Source organism: Danio rerio, chromosome 22 (assembly GCF_049306965.1).
Source record: "Danio rerio strain Tuebingen ecotype United States chromosome 22, GRCz12tu, whole genome shotgun sequence".
NCBI lineage: Eukaryota > Metazoa > Chordata > Actinopteri > Cypriniformes > Danionidae > Danio > Danio rerio.
In genome coordinates, this window is record NC_133197.1 from 14056707 (window position 1) to 14075461 (window position 18755).

Below are 18755 nucleotides of genomic sequence, written 5' to 3' on the forward strand. Positions count from 1 at the left end.
AAGAGGAAGTTGTCAGCCAGTTTATGAAAAAAAAAAAAAAAAAAATATATATATATATATATATATATATATATATATATATATATATGTATATATATATATCTCACACTTCTAGATTATAAATAAACCCCACTATTATTTCAGCTGAAAAGATTTACAGATAATCAAGGCACCTACTCAGTTTATAAAAAATAGATTGACAAACAAAATATCGTTATTTTTTATGTTATAAATAAACATATGAAACTACTTCTGGACAACTATTTCACTTCCATAAGTCACATACACAATGGAGATATCAGTGAAAAATTGTACTTATTGAATCAATTATTTCAAATTAAAAATATAAATGGGGCGACGCAGTGGCGCAGTAGGTAGTGCTGTTGCCTCACAGCAACAAGGTCACTGGTTCGAGCCTCGGCTGGGTCAGTTGACGATTCTGTGTGGAGTTTGCGTGTTCTTTCCGCATTCACTTGGGTTTCCTCCGGGTACTCCAGTTTCCCCCACAGTCCAAAGACATGCGGTACAGATGAATTGGGTATCCTAAATTGCCCAGTGTATGAATGTGAATGAGTGTGTATGGATGTTTTCCAGAGATGGGTTGCAGCTGGAAGGGTATCCGCTGCGTAGAACAAATGCTGGATAAGTTGGTGGTTCATTCCGCTGTGGCGACCCCAGATTGCTAAAGGGACTATGCCGATAAGAAAATGAATGAATGAAAATATAAATCTTGTAATTTAGCTGCACATGATTTTTTTTAAAAACAGAAGTGTTATTAATAATCAGCTTTATTCATTTAAAATATACTATTAAGACAGTATTGCTTGCCAAGAGCGTCTCTTTCTACTAGTGTTCAGAAGTGCTTTAGAAAATGATTGTGTGGTACTCATATCCTGTATAGTGACAAATTTTCCAAAATTCAAAAGTTGTTCCAGATAAAAGCATAAACCTATACTGGTTGTTTTTGAAGTGTTCAAACTGGTGGCTGCTGTAGTTCTGCTTCCGTGCCGCTTAGAGATGTTTGTTGTGTTTGCTCATCCCACTTCTTCAGCTGCTCCAGAGGTCTGGTTTTACAGTCACTCCAAACGAGGACAGTCATGAAAGAAATGCAGAGGAGGGACAGCAGAGCTAAAGCAGAAAGCTTAAATAGAAATAAAGAGAACATGTAAGAAGATAACATATTATTGAACCTTTCCCTTCAGTTTCTGCAACTATTATTAAACATGTGTTCAATCTTTTCTGCACTTAATCTCACATTTATTTATTTATTTTTTTATTTTTTATTTTAAAGAAATGTTACAGTATTTTGCGTTAGACCATTGGTCACATGATTAGAATTATAGTGAGTTATGGCTGTTTTTGTCTTTCTTATTTAGTACCAGTGAGGCTACAATGCATAAAATACTTTCATATCAACATTTGAAAATGTATCAACTTTTTTTCCCTTTCTGTTAAAATGTAAGTGCAGCCACATTAGTACAATCCCAGTAAAATTTTAAAAAATCTATTGACTTATATCGTGCTCAAACTAAGTCTGTGGGCAATGTGGATGAATGTCTGAGACCAACTGAACATGGATGCCAAAATTAACCATACAATATGACTGCAATTCCTTACTAGTTGGTGACCTAATAGCTAATAATTTGTACCATATTATTAATTTCAGTAAAATCTGTTAACATAACTTTTGAATTTTTGCATACAGTACTTTTTATGTTTATATGTTTTTAAGAAGGGAAACTTTAATGGTTAGCTTAAGTCAGGTTTAAGTTTTTTTTTATTTCCCAAATGTTCTCACATTGCACCAAAATCATTCAGCAAGCTCCTTTCTTCTTTTGATCTCCCCACTTATCAAGATAAATGGCATCTGGCATCTGGGAAAGCCAACTCTTCCTGACACAGAGGACAACAGTGAGAAGATCACATGGCTACTTGGTCCACCAGATACATGCAACACCATGTTGTGTTACTGGACAACCATTGTTTGACTCTTTTACCCGTTTGTTAGTCTGAGACACTTCCCAAAAAAGACACTGTAATCTGAATGCTATCTATGCTCATATTACTCAGTCTCTTTCTCCTTATCACTGGGTTCACATATTCATGGATCCAGCCAGTATCCAGAGCAGACGGATGTTATGTTCCCCTTCAGTTGGGGAACTTCAGTGCCATAGAGTGGATTGATTGAAATCCACGAATGGGAGGATTCGGATCAGAAGCCGCTTGTCTGGAGAGTATTGAACGGGCCAATGAATGAAATGAATTGGCAGCGTAAGCTTGCGCAGGTGTGCTGCATCGCCAATTATCCCAGCATATAAGCACACCTGAAGTGAGCAAACGCCATCCTTTTCGCTTCAGATCCTTTCTGAGTGAGTCGATGAGGGTTCCTCTTGCTGTTCAGCACTTCAGAGCGAACGAGTGTCTCCTGGTCCAGAGTGGGTTTTCGCGGCGGCAGACAGTCGAGCTGGGTTTCTCCCTTGCCTGCGGTTCTTTGGGTCCGGTCCTCCAGAGCGGTGCGTATTGTTGCAACTTTCCTATAAGAGCAACACAGTCGTGCAGCACGTCCTTTTCAGGATGGCGCTCAAACTGTGCGTTTCTGGATGCGGGGGTTTCCTGGCTCCGGATGATGGACACGATCACTGCATTGCATGTTTGGGGGTCCAGCATGTTAATGCGGTGCTCGCGGGCGGTTCATGTCATCATTGCGATGCCATGACCGTTGCACAGTTAAGATCGAGGCTAACTTTCGTAAGAGAGAGAGCCACCCCAGTTGCCTCCTGTTCTAAAAAAGCAGCGAGCGCTCGGGCAGATCTGAGGGTTCCAGTGGGAGATAATCCGGCGCCCACGGGCTCGCGGACCTCTCGCTCCTCACGGCGCTCCATCCAAGCTTCGGGTAGTGGGAGTGATCCGTCTAACCAGATGGTAGCTCTCACGCTCGCTGACACCGGAGATCAGATGTCCTCCGCGGCATCGGAGGGTGGGCTTTCACTGTCCGACGAAAATCCGGACCCGCTCACCCCCTCCGGGCAGGTGAGCACCATCAAATCGTATCCTGAAGCGGACATGTTAGTCGTGCTTTCCCGGGCTGCTTCGGCTGTGGGGTTGGAGATGGTTCATGCCCCAGCTCCGCGGCCGGACCGACTAGATGGGTGCTACGTAAAGGACCAGGCGAAGCCTTCGAAGCCTCTCATCCCCTTCTTCCCAGAAGTGCACAGTAGGCTCACGCAGTCTCAGAGGGCACCTTTCTCTGCCCGTGCTGCGTGTCCCTCTCCCCTTACCGCCCTTGACGGCGGAGCTGCCAGGGGGTATGAGGCGATCCCGTCAGTGGAGCGCGCTATCGCGGTCAATCTTTGTCTGCGTGGCGCCTCTACGTGGCAGGGTTTGCCCCGCCTCCCGTCCAAAGCCTGTAGGTTGTCTGCCTCCCTCGGAGCCAGAGCTTATAAAGCGGTGGGCCAAGCTGCTTCTGCTTTGCACGCGATGGCCACCTACCAGCGCTACCAAGCGCAGGCGCTGGCCGAGCTGCACGAGGGCGGGTTTAACCCAGGCTTATTACATGAGCTGCGCACCGCGACCGACTATGCTCTTCGGACTACTAAGTCCGCCGCATGTGTGCTGGGGAGACCGATGTCCACACTTGTGGTTTAGGAACGCCACCTCTGGCTAAACCTGGCCGATATGCGCGATGTTGACAAAGTTCGCTTTCTTGACTCGCCCATATCCTAGGCTACCCTGTTCGGCGACACCGTCTGTGAATTCACCCAGGAATTCAAGGCGGTGAAAAAGCAGTCGGATGCGATGGGCAATGTCATCTATCGGCGTGGCCATAAGCCCGCTCCGCCTGCCGAGCCATCCACCTCTGCTGCTCCTCGCTGAGGGCGCCCGCCAACGAGTGCTGCCCCGCCCCCGCCTGCGCCTCCGGCCAACACCTCGAAAGCAGGCAGCCCCCCTGCCCAGGGTGCCGTTAAGTCCGGCAAACGGACCGCGAAGCGTCCCTGAGACAGGCCATCCGGAGAAGAGGAAACTTGCTCTTTCCCCGCTGGAGGGCGGGGCCCCGATCACAACGGTACTTTTCAGTGCCACCAAAACATCAATCAAAGAGCATTTTTCCCCTTTCCCGGATGTGACAGCACAAATTCTGCCAGTCCAGGACGCGCTGCCTTCCGGCTCGCAGATTCTACGTGCTTCGCCAGTGGCTCACGAGCGCTGGGGGGATGGTCTCCCTTCCCTCAGCCCTCCAGCCCCCTCTCCGGAGTCAGGGTGCGGAGACAGAGCGAATCGCTCTCCTCCAGCTCTTCCGCGGGACCCTCGTGCTTCCCGGATCAGCACACCCACTCCGCGCTGCCCCACCGCTGGTACGTCAGCGATTGTAGCGATGACTCCATTAGCGAGGGGTCTGCCTGCCTGGTTAGCGCGGGCCAGCCCCTCGCGGTGGCTCATACGCACAATCAGACTCGGTTACGCGATTCAGTTCGCGAAATGGCCCCCCAAGTTCACGGGTGTGTATTTCTCCAGGGTCAACCCCCTGTCCGCCCCTGTCTTGCGAGAGGAGATTGCTGCCCTCCTGGTAAAGGTGCAATCGAGCCAGTTCCTCCAGCCGAGATGGAGAGTGGGTTTTACAGCCCATACTTCATCGTACCCAAAAAGAGCGGTGGGTCACGACCAATCCTAGATCTGCGCGTTTTGATCCGCTGTCTGCACAAGCTGCCGTTCAGAATGCTAACGCAGAGGCGCATTCTCCAATGTGTTCATCCTCAGGATTGGTTTGCAGCCATAGACCTGAAGGACGTGTATTTCCATGTCTCCATTCTTCCACGCCACCGCCAATTTCTGCGGTGTGCGTTCGAGGGTCGAGCGTGGCAGTACAAGGTCCTCCCCTTTGGGCTCTCTCTGTCTCCGCGGGTCTTCACCAAACTCGCGGAGGGTGCCTTAGCGCCCCTTCGGCTCGCGGGCATCCGCATACTCAATTATCTCAACGACTAGCTGATTTTAGCCCACTCGCGGGAGCAATTGATTGTGGACAGGGACAAGGTGCTTCGGCATCTCCGCCTACTGGGGCTTCAGGTCAACCGAGAAAAGAGCAAACTCGCCCCCGTGCAGAGGATCTCTTTTCTCGGGATGGAGCTGGACTCCATCAACATGGCAGTGCACCTCTCCGAGGAACGCGCTCGCCTGTTGCTGAACTGTCTGAGGGAGCTCGACAGCAAACTAGTGGTCCCACTGAAGTTCTTTCAGAGGCTCCTGGGGCATATGGCATCCGCAGCCACCGTCACGCCGCTCGGATTGCTCCAGATGAGACCACTTCAGCACTGGCTTCACGATCGGGTCCCAAGACGCACATGGCACGCGGGCACACACCGGGTCTCTGTTACTGCGCTGTGTCGCCGCGCCCTCAGCCCTTGGAACGACCCCTCGTTTCTACAGGCCGGTGTGCCTCTGGGACAGGCGTCCAGCCATGTTGTTGTTTCAACAGATGCTTCCAACTCGGGTTGGGGGGCCGTGTGTCGCGGGCATGCGGGTGCGGGCCTGTGGAAAGGTGCCCAGTTGCATTGGCATATCAATCGCTTAGAGCTGTTGGCAGTGTTCCTCGCTCCCCACTGCTTTTTACCGGTGCTGGAGCGGCAACACGTGCTGGTCAGGACGGACAGTACGGCGGCGGCGGTGTATATCAACCGCATGGGGGGTATGCGCTCTCGCCGCATGTCTCAGCTCGCCCGCCGTCTGCTCCTCTGGAGTCACCCGCGGCTGAAATCGATGCGCGCCATTCACGTTCCAGGCACGCTCAATCGTGCAGCCAATGCGCTCTCACGACAGCTGTTACGCCCTGGAGAATGGAGACTCCACCCCGAGCCTGTTCAGCTGATATGGGCGTGATTCAGGGAGGCCCAGATCGATCTGTTTGCTTCCCCCGAGAATGCTCATTGCCAGTTGTTTTTTTCCCTGACCGAGGGCTCTCTCGGCACGGATGCACTGGCCCACAACTGGCCTCGGGGCATGCGCAAGTATGCGTTTCCCCCAGTGAGCCTGCTCGTGCAGTTACTGTGCAAGGTCAGGGAGGATGAGGAGCAGGTTCTCCTAGTTGCGCCCCTCTGGCCCAACCGGACCTGGAACTCCTCGCGATGGCCCTCCCCTGGCGGATCCCTTTGAGAGAGGACCTACTCTCTCAGTGACAGGGCACCATCTGGCACCCTTGCCCCGATCTTTGGAACCTCCACGTGTGGTCCTTAGACGCAAGGAAGACTTAGGTAACCTACCGACTGCGGTGGTTAATACCATCACTCAGGCTAGAGCCCCCTCCACGAGGCGCGCCTACGCCCTGAAGTGGAGTCTATTCACTGAATGGTGCGTCTCTCGCAGAAAAGACCCCCGAAACTGCCAGATTAGTGTTGTGCTCTCTTTCCTTCAAGAGAAGTTGGACAGCAGGCTGTCGCCCTCCACTCTCAAGGTTTATGTGGCCACCATCTCCGCTTATCATAACGCGGTAGCTGGCGCACCGTGGGAAAGCATAACCTCATCATCCGGTTCCTTAGGGGTGCTAGGCGAATTAATCCATCTCGCCCCCCTCTCATGCCCTCTTGGGATCTCGCCTTCGTTCTCACGAGTTTGCGAGCAGATCCTTTTGAGCCACTCGAATCAGTATCTCTAAGATTTCTGTCCCTGAAGAAAGCTCTGCTGGTTGCGTTGGCCTCCATCAAAAGGGTCGGGGACCTGGAGGCATTTTCAGTCAGTGACTCGTGCCTGGAATTCGGGCCGGATTACTCTCACGTCATCCTGAGACCCCGCCCGGGTTATGTGCCCAAGGTTCCTACCACCCCCTTTAGAGATCAGGTAGTGAACCTGCAAGCGCTGCCCCCGGAGGAGGCAGACCCAGCCCTTTCTTTACTTTGTCCAGTTCGCGCTCTGTGCATTTATGTGGACCATACTCGGAATTTTAGATCATCTGAGCAGCTCTTTGTCTGTTATGGCGGTCGGCAGCAGGGAAGTGCCGTATCGAAACCATGCCATTTCACTCGCTTATTCGAGTCGAGGTCAGCCGTGTCCCCCGGGAGTGCGTGCACACTCCACTCGGAGCGTTGCATCCTCTTGGGTGCGTGCACGCGGCGCCTCTCTAACAGACATCTGTAGAGCTGCGGGCTGGGCGACACCCAACACATTTGCAAGGTTTTACAATCTGCAAGTGGAGCCGGTTTCCTCAAGGGTATTAGGTAACCCTTCGGTGATTGAGGAAACAACTCGTTAGGGTGTTGAGACACGGTTGCTGCGCCATTTTCCCTAACACGGAGATAAGTGCGCCCTTTTTATCTGTCAGTAAAGTTCCCGGTCAGGTGAGCCCTGCAGATTCCTCCGTGGCCCCCAGCACTGACTCAGCGGAGGAGTCACTTGCTGGCCAACTACGTTGTAGGTCTGCCCACTGGTCAGCCCGCGTTTTGGGTATAGGTGCCTGCTATGCGTGATCCCCACTAGGCGATCCCATATGCTTATTCCGCCACGGTTAAGTCCCCCCCCCCCCGGGCGGACCCGTGTCTTCCCTCTCCGCTAACCACTCTTTTGCTATGCGTACTCCCCCTTTTTAGGGCTAGTCCATATGTAAATTCTGCCATCTATCCCCCCTTGGGTAACGGATGGCCTCCGCAGCGTCCTCCCTATCGGGATTGCACGCTTCCCAACGTACTGTCGTATTTGCTAGAGTTATCTAGATGCTCATGACTTCCCAAAAAGTATATCGAAATCCGTAAGACTTCTGTTGAAGTAGGATAAATTAGGGCCAGGGACACGTTGGAGGACCGCGCCTCCCATGATGTGGGTGCGTCACGCTTGCTTGACTATCCCCTCATCGGGGGCGTTGGTAAGGTGCAGTCATTGTGGCGCTTTCCATATTCTCCCATTCATGGCACTGAAGTTCCCCAACCAAAGGGGAACGTTCGAGGTTACAGAAGTAACCCTTCGTTCCCCGAGGAGGGGAACGGAAGTGCCATATTCCGTCGCCATAATGACTGTCCCTTAGCTGTTTGAAAGTCTCTTCAGCTTAAAAGGATGGCGTCTGCTGGCTTCAGGTGTGCTTATATGCTGAGATAATTGCAGATGTCGCACACCTGCGCAAGCTTACGCTGCCAATTAATTTCATTCATTGGCCCGTTCAATACTCTCCAGATAAGCGGCTTCTGATCCGAATCCTCCCATTCATGGCACTTCCGTTCCCCTCCTCGGGGAACGAAGGGTTACTTCTGTAACCTCGAACGTTAGCACTGTTGCATCACAGAAAGAAGGTCACTGGTTCGAGTCCCGAAGTGGCCTGTTGGCATTTCTGTGGAGTTTGCATGCTCTCCCCGTGTTTGCTTGGCTTTCCTCCGGTTGCTCTGGTTTCTCCCACAATTCCAAAAACAAACAAAAATTGTAGTGTATGAGTGTGCGTGTGAATGCGAGAGTGTATGGGTGTTTCCCAGAACTGGGTTGCAGCTGGAAGGGCATCCATCGCTTAAAACATATGCCGGAATAGTTGGTGGATCATTCCACAGTGGCGACCTCTTAAAAAATAAGGGACTAAACACAAGGACAAAGAATAACGAATATAATGGTTACCAATCTCTCCAGACTTTGTTTAAATGTTGGATTACAAGACACTCATGGAGAGTTGAGTCCTCAAAGGGCTACTGTGTGTAGTATTATGTCTAAATTCCTTTAAGGCAAGTCATTTCACTTGGCAGCCATATTTGAAACACCTTTTGGGCAGTATGCTCGGGCATTCTGTCTAAACGGGGAAGAATCAAATTCTCCAAAACTACCTGCCAATCTTACGATTACATTACATATCATGGATAACCAATAATATTAAACAACAACTGTCTCTTTAGTTTCATTTCTAATTTTTTGTATCACACAAAATCTGCAGAAACTCATGTCTAGTCTGAGCCCCTCCCCCAGAGAATTGTCATTCTATAGTGATCGCTGATTGGCTCCTGTACTAGAAGGTGGGGCTTCATTCACCTTATTGACGGTTACACTTCAGCCCATTCAAAAGTATATGAGGGACACATCTTGTGTATTTTACAGTCTTTGATTACGTTCACACTGCAAGACTCAAATCTGCTCAAATCTGATTTTTTATCAGATCAGATTTTTTTTTTTTTTGCATAAGGGTTCACATTGTTGTTGTACATGTGGCCAATATCAGATTTCCAGTGTAAACAGATCCTGATTCTAAACTGACTTGAATGAGCAAAAGTACAACTACGCACAAAACAATTGTGTATAGTGTGAAGTTAATAAATAACATTGTCAGATGGTGTTATATGTGATTATTGATGTTTTCACAGACAACCGCTGTGTTTTTTATGAACTGAATGGTTGTTTTGCTGGTTCTAATGTGCATTTTAGTGTTTTTTGTGATCAAATTGATAATTGTCATTTATGACAAGCATGGTCCTAGTCTCTCTAACCACCGATGTGGAGAACTCATTAAGGGGTAATGCCTCACGCCTGTTTTTCTGTGTTGAAAATGATATTGCTTGCAGAGTCTGATAATCTAGCTTACTGTTAATTCATTTTAATTTGTTATAAACAACATAGGCTGTATCCAGTCAAACTCATACAAGTAAACCTGAAACATTGCCTACCGTTTCATGTAGTTTCATGTAGCCCTATGCACTTTACCATTTTTAAATATGCAAATCGACTATGGTGGTATTTTAAATCTAACTGAAAGAAGCATTGTTTTGGGTTACAGGTTAATGGTTAATGTTTGGTTAATGAGCACTAGCTCAAAATTGACAACCTTTTAAACTTTTTTGGGGTAAACTATTTGCCTGATGTGTAATTCTAAGCTGCTGAGGAATAGAGGATGTTTGCAGGATGAACAAATACAGAATAAAGACATGTGTCAATCAAAAATTATGTAAAAGTCACATGAATTCCTACATATCTGTTCACAGTGCAGTCTGATTGGAAAACATTAGATCTGTATCTGATTTATTACCACTTATGAAAGTGGCACAAATTGGAATGAAAAAAAGATCAGATTTCATGCGGTTTGGGCGGTTCACACTGTCATGTCAAAAACAGTCACATGTGGGGCAAAAAAACCAGATTTGGGCCACATTTGGCTGCAGTGTGAACGCATGGCATCTAAATCCTTATATTTTATATTGACGTTCTTTGATTGGACATGACTGATGTAACCCTAATGGAACTCTTATATGGTCAAAACCTGCAAGCAACTAATTTAACTGCCTGTTTATCTGAAAATAATTGCAGCATGTTAGCTGGCATGATTGTCAAGACAGCCAATTAACTATTGGACCACAACACAACTCAAAAAATTGGCTTTTGACAGTTAGTCAATGATAAACAGAGTGCTCGAACACTAAATGTTTAGTATTTTGGCAATGTGTCCATTTTTAATATACAAAATGCCACTTTTCTGTGGAAAATTACCATGTGGCCAAAACATTTTGATTGATTTCCTTTAGACACTACAGGATGTGTATTCAGATGGCATTTAAATCTGTTATTTATTTATTTATTTGGTGCGAATTCATCCCTGCATTAATAAAATGTCAATGTGTTCAATTGAATTGTTTGTTCATTAAAATGTAGCGTAAACTCACCCTTGAGTAGAAAGTGACCTTTTCAGTCAGTTCTAGCAAGTCGGTTCTGATCGTTTTGTTGTCATTCAATCCACTGGGTTTGCACCATTTAATCTGACGCCCTTCATCCAAAACGTAGTCTCCTTCCCAGTGCGCCAAACCACAAGCCAAATATTCCCCCTCAAACAACAGCAGAAAGATCCACAGTGAAGGAGGAATCAGACAAAATGAAAAGACCTCAGCGGAACTCTGCGATTTACGTTTACAAGGTCTCCGAATGAACACCAACACAGTCAGAGCCAGGAAAGCAGGACCGACGAAGAGGAAGACGATCAGGGTCACGTTGAGACCTGGGTCACACGGGCAAGAAAATTCACGATCCATTAACATTTCCAATCCGAATAATGCAATAGTAAATGGAAATGTGCCAAATCCACTTTTCATCTTTTCCAGATTGTTTGTCATTTGCTCAGGCAACGACATCTTCTCCAGTGCAAGCGCAGTTACTCTGATGATGGTTTGGATATCATCTGATCTATGTAAATATCATCTGCCGTTCCTGAAATGTAAATATTAATAATGAAAGCCGGTTTAACAAGGAATATGACATGCAAAAACACAACAATTGTTTGCATGTTATGCAACAGTACACATTTCAATAACAACTTAACATTTAAAATGGCCAGAAAAAGCATTTTATTTCATAGTTCTTGGTCCAAAATCCCATCAGGTGTATTTATATGCATTTAAACGACAAATGTCCTTCGTTTCACCTTCAAAATCGGCAACCACTACGATTGCGCAGTGCAAGATTGTTTTATTTTATAATAAAAAAAACAAACGCCTCAGTTTCAGCCCAAAGTGAAGACGGACCAATATATTGTGTACATCGTTTTGTATAAAAAAGTTCTACATTTAATACATTTCCAGAAAATACAAGCAAACCGGACATACAAATCAACTATAAAATTATAAAACCTTTTTTTTCCTCCTCCTATAGTTGTGTACATTTGCACAGAGAATGTGATTTTTACATTTGCTCATCAAACATGGCATTACAAGAGTTCCGCGTGAGTGAAAGTGTGTCGTGTGTGACATGAAGTCCTTTTTTTTTTGTAGTCCTTTTAAGTGCTGAAAGACATGTTTTGCAATATGCAAATGAAATGTTTTCAAGTTGTACAGCTTGCAACCGTCGTGGTTTGGTTTCACTTTCGGATTTGACTGCATATTTGAAGCGTCTGGTTAACTTAAAAGATAAACATCGATGAGAAATATCAAAAATAAAATCTGTGATGAGCATAGGATGCATTTATTAAATAAGTGTCTCTTCTTTCTTTTTTCTTCCCCTAATACGGCTAAATGTAAGAGGCAACTTGGGAATATCTAGGCATTGGCGATCGTACCACCAACAGGAAAACATATACATAGTGTGTACGTAAATAAACCTATATAAAATTCTCCTTAAATGTCTTTATGTGTATATAAAGCCTTTTGAGATTGAGCAGCTTTGAATGATTCTCGTTTCATTTAGTCGTGTTTGTGTAGTGCATTTACAAAGTCACAAAGCAAAATACTGCATTGGTCGTTTATAAAAGACGTTTTGGTTGCGACAGAAAAAACAAAACAAGAAAACGTTAAACGAAAATTGGCACATTTATGTGGGACGCAAAGTGAGATTTATGGAAGGTTGTTTATGCCATGAAAATAAACGTTTTCACAATTCTGACTTTTATTGCGTGCTTATATCTTACAATTTTGAGTATAAAATTATATAGTGAGACATAAACACACAACTGTGCGTAAAAAGGTACAATTGTAAGTTAGTATACCACATCTGAGTTTATATCTCATGATTCCGACTGTTGTTATATTAACAAGTTTAAGTCAGAGTAAAATTTAGCAATTGCAAGAAACAAATTCGCTGTTCTGAGAAGAAAACGAACTTGCCATTGCGTATTTATATATAACAATTAACAGCGAAAATAATCAATATGACAAATTGATCCCTTGGAATTTTGAGTTTATTATCACTTTTCAGATTGTTCTCATAATTTTGACTTTACATGTTGCATTTATACGTAAAAAAACAAACAAAAAAACGTAATTGCAAGATATAAACTCGAATCAAGAGTTTGTATAACTTCCGATTCTTAGTTTATATCTTGTAGTTCTGAGTAAAAATGCAATTGTGCGATAAAAACTTGCAATTCTGAAAAAAAATATTCTGTATTTAGCAACTGAGAATTTACTTCATATCTCAGAATTTATAGTCAAAATTCGTAATCGCGAGATACAGATTGCGAGACATTTAAATCTTATCTCAATTCTATTACAATTTTGAATAAATTGTTTTTATATGAGTTTATATTTCGCCAAAAAAAATAAATTTTGTAAGATTTAAATTTTGCGTACAAATTTGCGAACTCAACTTTCATTGCGAGCTTACATCCAAAAATAGTGAGCTTTAAAATCGTTAATCTGAAAAACAAAGGTTCACAATTTTCGTCTACAAGGTCTCAGAATATCACAATTCTGAGTTTACATCTCAAAGTTTAGACTGTTATTATTATAATAATGAGTTTGCGCCTTGCAGTTTGGAGTTAAAATTTGAAATGGCAAGAATCTTGTTATAACCTAAATGCACATTTATTTCACAATTAATGATGAAAAAAAATATAACAGAACATTTAAAATGATAAATTTACATCTCACGATTCTGAGTTTATATCACATTTCAAATGTCTTCTAGTAGAATTACTTATCATTTTGAATCTTTAATTATGTTTGTCTTGCATTTCTAAGAAAAAAAATAGCAACTGCAAAACACAAACTTGAATCAAGAATTCGTATCTCACATTTTTTTATGTATCTTTGTGGTTTATACATTTCAATGCTACCGTCTATATCTTGCAGCAAAAAAAAATTCCACTGTAAGATAAAAATAAGCAATTCTGAGAAAAAAACTGTGAATTTACATCTCTTCAAGTCTCACAATTCTGAGTGAAAAGTCACAACTGCGAGATACAGATTGCGATATATTTATACCTTATTGCAATTCTTACTGCTCTTGTAATTATGATAATAATTACGCAAATAACAATTTCATAATATAAATTCACAAATGCAAAATACAAATTCAGTGCATTCTGTATTGAAAGATATAAACTTGTAATTGTGAGATACAAATTCGCTTACACTTCCGTCGTTTATCAGAACAGCAAGAAATTGTGAGATAAAAAACTCACAATTGTGCCTTTTTTTGACTTATTTTTCAATTACTTATGACAGAAACAGCCTTCCATAAGGATGATTCAACCTGACTGGACATAAAAAAGTATTTTTTAAATACATTTTATACAGATCTTCTATAAAAAACAAACAAACAAAAAACAAAAACAATGCAGGTTGTGGAAAAGTAAGGTTATGCTGCCGTTTCTCGAATGGTCGTGTCCAGTCTCTTTGGGAGTAAATCGCGTCTCATGTCGAGGTTGATGACGGGCTTTCGACAGTGTTGTCCGTCATGGTACATCTTTGAGTAGATGGGGTTGGAGTAGTTCATAGCCTGCAAAATACAAAGTTATAGTTTTAAGTTTGGTTTATATTTAGTTAATAATAGTAAAACGATAGCATTAAAGTGCCCGTATTTTGCTTTCTCAGGATGTTACCTTAATCATTTCTGTTTTATTTTCACTCAGAACTGCCCCAAAATGAGTTTTTAGATTTCACTTTAAATATCAGAAATTCAGATATGCTAATTAGGTTGTTGGTTTTCAAATAAACTAGGCCTTTCTCTGACCAATCAGAGCAGAGTAGATTTTCAGAAAGAAGGGGTTTCAAGAGACTGGATCCTTTTTCAGACACTCTTTTAAAAAATTATGAAAAGATTAAAGACTTTATGACACTGGATGAATTAAATCTGATATAGTAAACTTTTAAAATAGCATAATAGTTGCACTTTAATGCAGTCATGAATGATAGGAATCCACCTGTCCTGGAATCAGCTCCTTTGGAACGTTCTGGATTGGTAAAGTGTGTGCTGTCAAAGGGCGAGCGGGGGGCAAGTTGCGCGGATCGCTAGACTTCACACACCAGCCCTGAAAAACAGCACTGATTCAGCTGAATAGTGCACCAAAAAACTGAACATATACACAAACGTACAGACTGCACTAATAAACTAGACTAAATCAATTGGGGAATTGTAGTCACGACCATAATTACTAATAAAGCAAGAGTTCTCTTATAAATCACTGTTCTGTTTGGAATAATTTTCTACTTTTGCAAACTTAATTGATTTAAAATCTCTGCTCAAAAAGACAAAGTCCTCATGGGAGCACGGCTAAACTAAAGAAACTATGTTTTAGTAAAACAAGCAAAATGAAGAGGTTTTAGAGTTTAGTTGCAACACAATAGAACCCAAGTCTGAGAAATTAAACAAAAAAGATTGCTCTGTGCATTATTAACACCAACATTATTAAATAATTGAACATTATTTAAAATATTATGACCTTGAATCCACAACCCAGTAAACAAGGTTGTAGATTGAAGGTAATAATATTCTAAATAATGGTCATTTTTTGGACAAACCAATTGTTTCACTTCATAAGAGCTCAATGTGTCATCAAAAGCCACAAATATTAATTTTGTGGTAACACTTTACAAAAAGGTTCATTAGTAAATGCATTTACAACATAAACTAATCATTAACAACACATGTACAGCATTTATTAATCATAATTGAACATTTACTAATGCATTATTAACATCCAAGTCTGTGCTTGTTAACATTAGTTAATGCACCATGAGTTAACATGAACTAACAATGAACTACTGTATTTTCATTAACTAACAATAACTAGCATGAACAAATACTGTAGTAAATGTATTGTTCATTATTTGTTCATGTTAGTTAATGCATTAATTAACATTAACTAATGAACCTTATTGTAAAGGGTGACCAATTTTGTTTTGCCCGTAAATGTGACCCTGGACCATAAAACCACACTGTGAAAATAAAATATATGACAAAAAGCTATAAAAACAAATATGTTACTTTAACTCGTTTTAATCAGTTAATCAGGTTTAAACTAACATTTTTTAGTTTAACAAAATCTAACTTCATATTTTTAGTCAGTTTGACTGATTTAAGTTGAGATAAGTTGAGTCCCTTTGATTCAACTTTAAAAAATTAGACAGCAATATATTTTATACAGTGCAGTCATTTCCAGGGTCAGTTTCCAGCAATGCATTATATTAATCAAAAATTAATCAAGTTTTATGGAATTTACAAAAGAAAAGGCACAACATATCGTGATATTCTGATGAAATTTGGCATAAAATAAAAAATAAATAAATAAAAAGATAATTTTGACTCATACATAATATTTTTGTCTCTTCTCTGTTTTTTGACATCCCAGGTGACGAATATATTTTGCTCATATTTACAAATCTTCAAAGACCACAGTTTGAACTAAAAATCTTTAATGTTCTACTGAACACAAAAGAAACAAACAAACAAATGATGACCAGAGAATGAGCAAATGAACTGCAGATTTTCATTGTGGATCTAGAAAATCGTGGTAACACTTAAGATTAGTATTTGTCTTGTACCTTGTGAGGGTCAAGTGTGAAGCTGGGGTGAAGAAAGCTTCCGACGTCTACGTGATTGTCGTGTTCAACTTCATACATGTTATAGGACGGATTCCCGATCTCCACGTTCAAGCCTCCATTGGCCATGGGCTGCCGCTGAACCTGCTTACCTCTGCCAAGGAGTGACATATACATTACTTTTGTGGCAATAGCAGAAACATTTAGCACAACAGCGGACAGTCTGAAGCAATATAAAGAAATCATCTGTGTTATCTTTATGATTAGACACCAATACAGATCATGTGTTTGGATAATTACCTTCGACACCTTTTGCAAATGAGGATTCCCACTGTAACAGCGGTGATGATGCATACGAGAAGAACTAGAGGCACTATTATGGCAATACTTCCTGAAAAGATAACAGATGAAAAAATAAATGAATTTGTATTTTACAGTTTTTGTTCGATCTATCTATCTATCTATCTATCTATCTATCTATCTATCTATCTATCTATCTATCTATCTATCTATCTATCTATCTATCTATCTATCTATCTATCTATCTATCTATCTATCTATCCATCCATCCATCCATCCATCCATCCATCCATCCATCCATCCATCCATCCATCGTATCTGTCTGTTTGTCCGTCTGTTTTACCTATCTATTGTTCTATCTATCATTCTATCTATATTAAATGATTTATAACGAGAATTTAAATGGTCTATTATCTGAATTTCTGTTGGAGAAAACTTAAAAAAAAAACACATAAACAAAATATTCATTACACTCCTATAAATTTTTTGACAGTAATAATATTTAATGACAAATTTGATGCTAAATTGATCAATTTAATGACAAATTCAATATTAATGAAGCTGTTAAAATTATTTGACAGACTATTTACAATTATACTGTGAAATGTGATGAGAAATTTAATTTGTTCCACAAAAAAAACTAAAAAAGAAGATATATTCCTGATATAATAATTCTGCCCTCATGGTTATCATGTTTATGACAGATTTATGACAAGTTTTGTTGAACTGGTAGTCAATGTCAAGTCGTGATGAAAAAGACACTGACAGGTCATGATGTTTTTGTTAATGTCAAGTTTTCATAAGACATCTTGAAGTCATCTTTGCATTTCAATTACATGACTGAGTAAAGAAAACTTAATGACAACTTTCATAAGCATAAAATCTCATTCATATTTATAAAGATATGAAGACAGCTAGGTAAAATGTTTGTCAAAGTTTGTATATTTGTATGCATGATTTTGAACAAGTGTATAATAAAATGAACAAAAAATGTAAACTTTTTCTTTAATTATACTTTATTTCTGATGGAGCTTCTTTAAAAAATGCTTTATAATAAAAACAATGAAGAGAAGAAATTATTACAATGACGACAATTAAGATCGACCTTCTTTAAACTGATGGCTACAGTTTGACTGTTACTGTATGAAAATTTGTGAATGAAAATGTGTCAACAACCAACAGCCAAAACTATATAAAGATTAACATTTAACCCTTTTTTAAAACTTTAGAACCTATTTAAAAACAGAATATTTCACCCAAGTATTATGTGGTCTACATATTTTTTTTTTCTTTCCTTAGTCCTATTAGCTTAGCAAAACATGCTAACAACAAACTACATTGGAATCAACTAAGAAAAGTATTTCTTAATTATTTTGGGAGAAAAAGTGTGTGCGTGTGTGACACTCACTCCCGCTGACATTTTCCAAGCGGTTGGTCTTGGTTGCAGGTCTTTCACACTGCGTTCCTGACCAGTTTCCAGAGCACCTGTGAACAGAGACGCAAAAACAAATACCACAGATTAGTAAAGTCATTGTTTGATTAGATTAGACTTTCAGCAAAAAAAAAAAAAAACACACACATAAACAAATATATTAATCTACAAGCTTAACCACAAAAATTAGTTTTCACTTTGGTTTTTTCTCTACATGATAAATGCATTATTACAGTATCATTTGTTCTATTGGTTTAGCCTTTGACAAGCATGACATCGTGTTTTAATGATAAGCGCTGGGTAAATCATAGGAGGAGGCATAAATGATGCATTGTTTTTACTCTGAGACTCATGCAAGTGCGTGTTTGTGTGTGACGAGGACTCTTAAGATCCGCATGCGTCGACTGAGCGTGAGAGATTATGTGCTTATGAGAAATGGTGACAGGAATGAAAGTGTTGGAAAGCGTGGTTTAATCAAACTTCCTGTGGACACAGATTGTGTTTCCTGCACATGAACACGCTGCTCAGAAACATCCAGAAGAAACACGATGAGGTTTTTTTATTTATAATATCACAACTTCATTTAGAATATGATCATAGTATAAAAATATTATTATAATTTGTTTTATATTAGCTATAATTGACAATTACAAATGCATAATAACAAAATATAAGAATATATTTAATAAACAAAATCTAATAATTAAAATATACATAAAAATACATAATTATATAATCTGATGTTCATTGAATAGCTATAGTAAAATATTCATGAAAAGCTACAAAAGACAAACAAAATGTACACATTTTATTAATGAATACAAAAATACACATAAATT

The 18755-nt window shown here is 41.2% G+C and overlaps 2 protein-coding genes across 4 annotated transcripts in view; both read right to left on the minus strand.

The window, feature by feature from the left end:
• Window positions 1–210: 210 nt before the first annotated feature.
• si:dkeyp-122a9.2 lies at window positions 211–11253 on the minus strand. The gene is made up of 2 exons (XM_003201019.5): window positions 10602–11253; window positions 211–1141 (listed from the first exon to the last, which is right to left on the minus strand). The coding sequence occupies exons 1-2, from the start codon at window positions 11061–11063 to the stop codon at window positions 974–976; spliced, it is 630 nt and encodes a 209-aa protein (XP_003201067.1). The 5' UTR covers window positions 11064–11253; the 3' UTR covers window positions 211–973.
• The window catches only part of lrp1ba (low density lipoprotein receptor-related protein 1Ba), a 470228-nt gene continuing 462725 nt past the window's right edge, over window positions 11253–18755 (minus strand). For all 3 annotated transcript variants that reach the window (XM_017353408.4, XM_021469578.3, XM_073937439.1), the window contains 5 exons: window positions 17893–17969; window positions 16485–16575; window positions 16188–16338; window positions 14567–14674; window positions 11253–14142 (listed from right to left, as the gene is read on the minus strand). In XM_017353408.4, coding sequence (XP_017208897.1) covers window positions 14002–14142; window positions 14567–14674; window positions 16188–16338; window positions 16485–16575; window positions 17893–17969 — 568 coding nt within the window. In that variant the 3' untranslated portion in view covers window positions 11253–14001. The remainder of the gene's footprint in view (window positions 14143–14566; window positions 14675–16187; window positions 16339–16484; window positions 16576–17892; window positions 17970–18755) is intronic.

Coding starts and splice junctions, on each gene's coding strand:
- si:dkeyp-122a9.2 (XM_003201019.5), bottom strand. CDS start 11,063: ATGTCGTTGCCTGAGCAAATGACAAACAATCTGGAAAAGATGAAAAGT. Junction 1,142..10,601: donor AGGTCACTTTCTACTCAAGG/GTGAGTTTACGC, acceptor TTTCTATTTAAG/CTTTCTGCTTTAGCTCTGCT.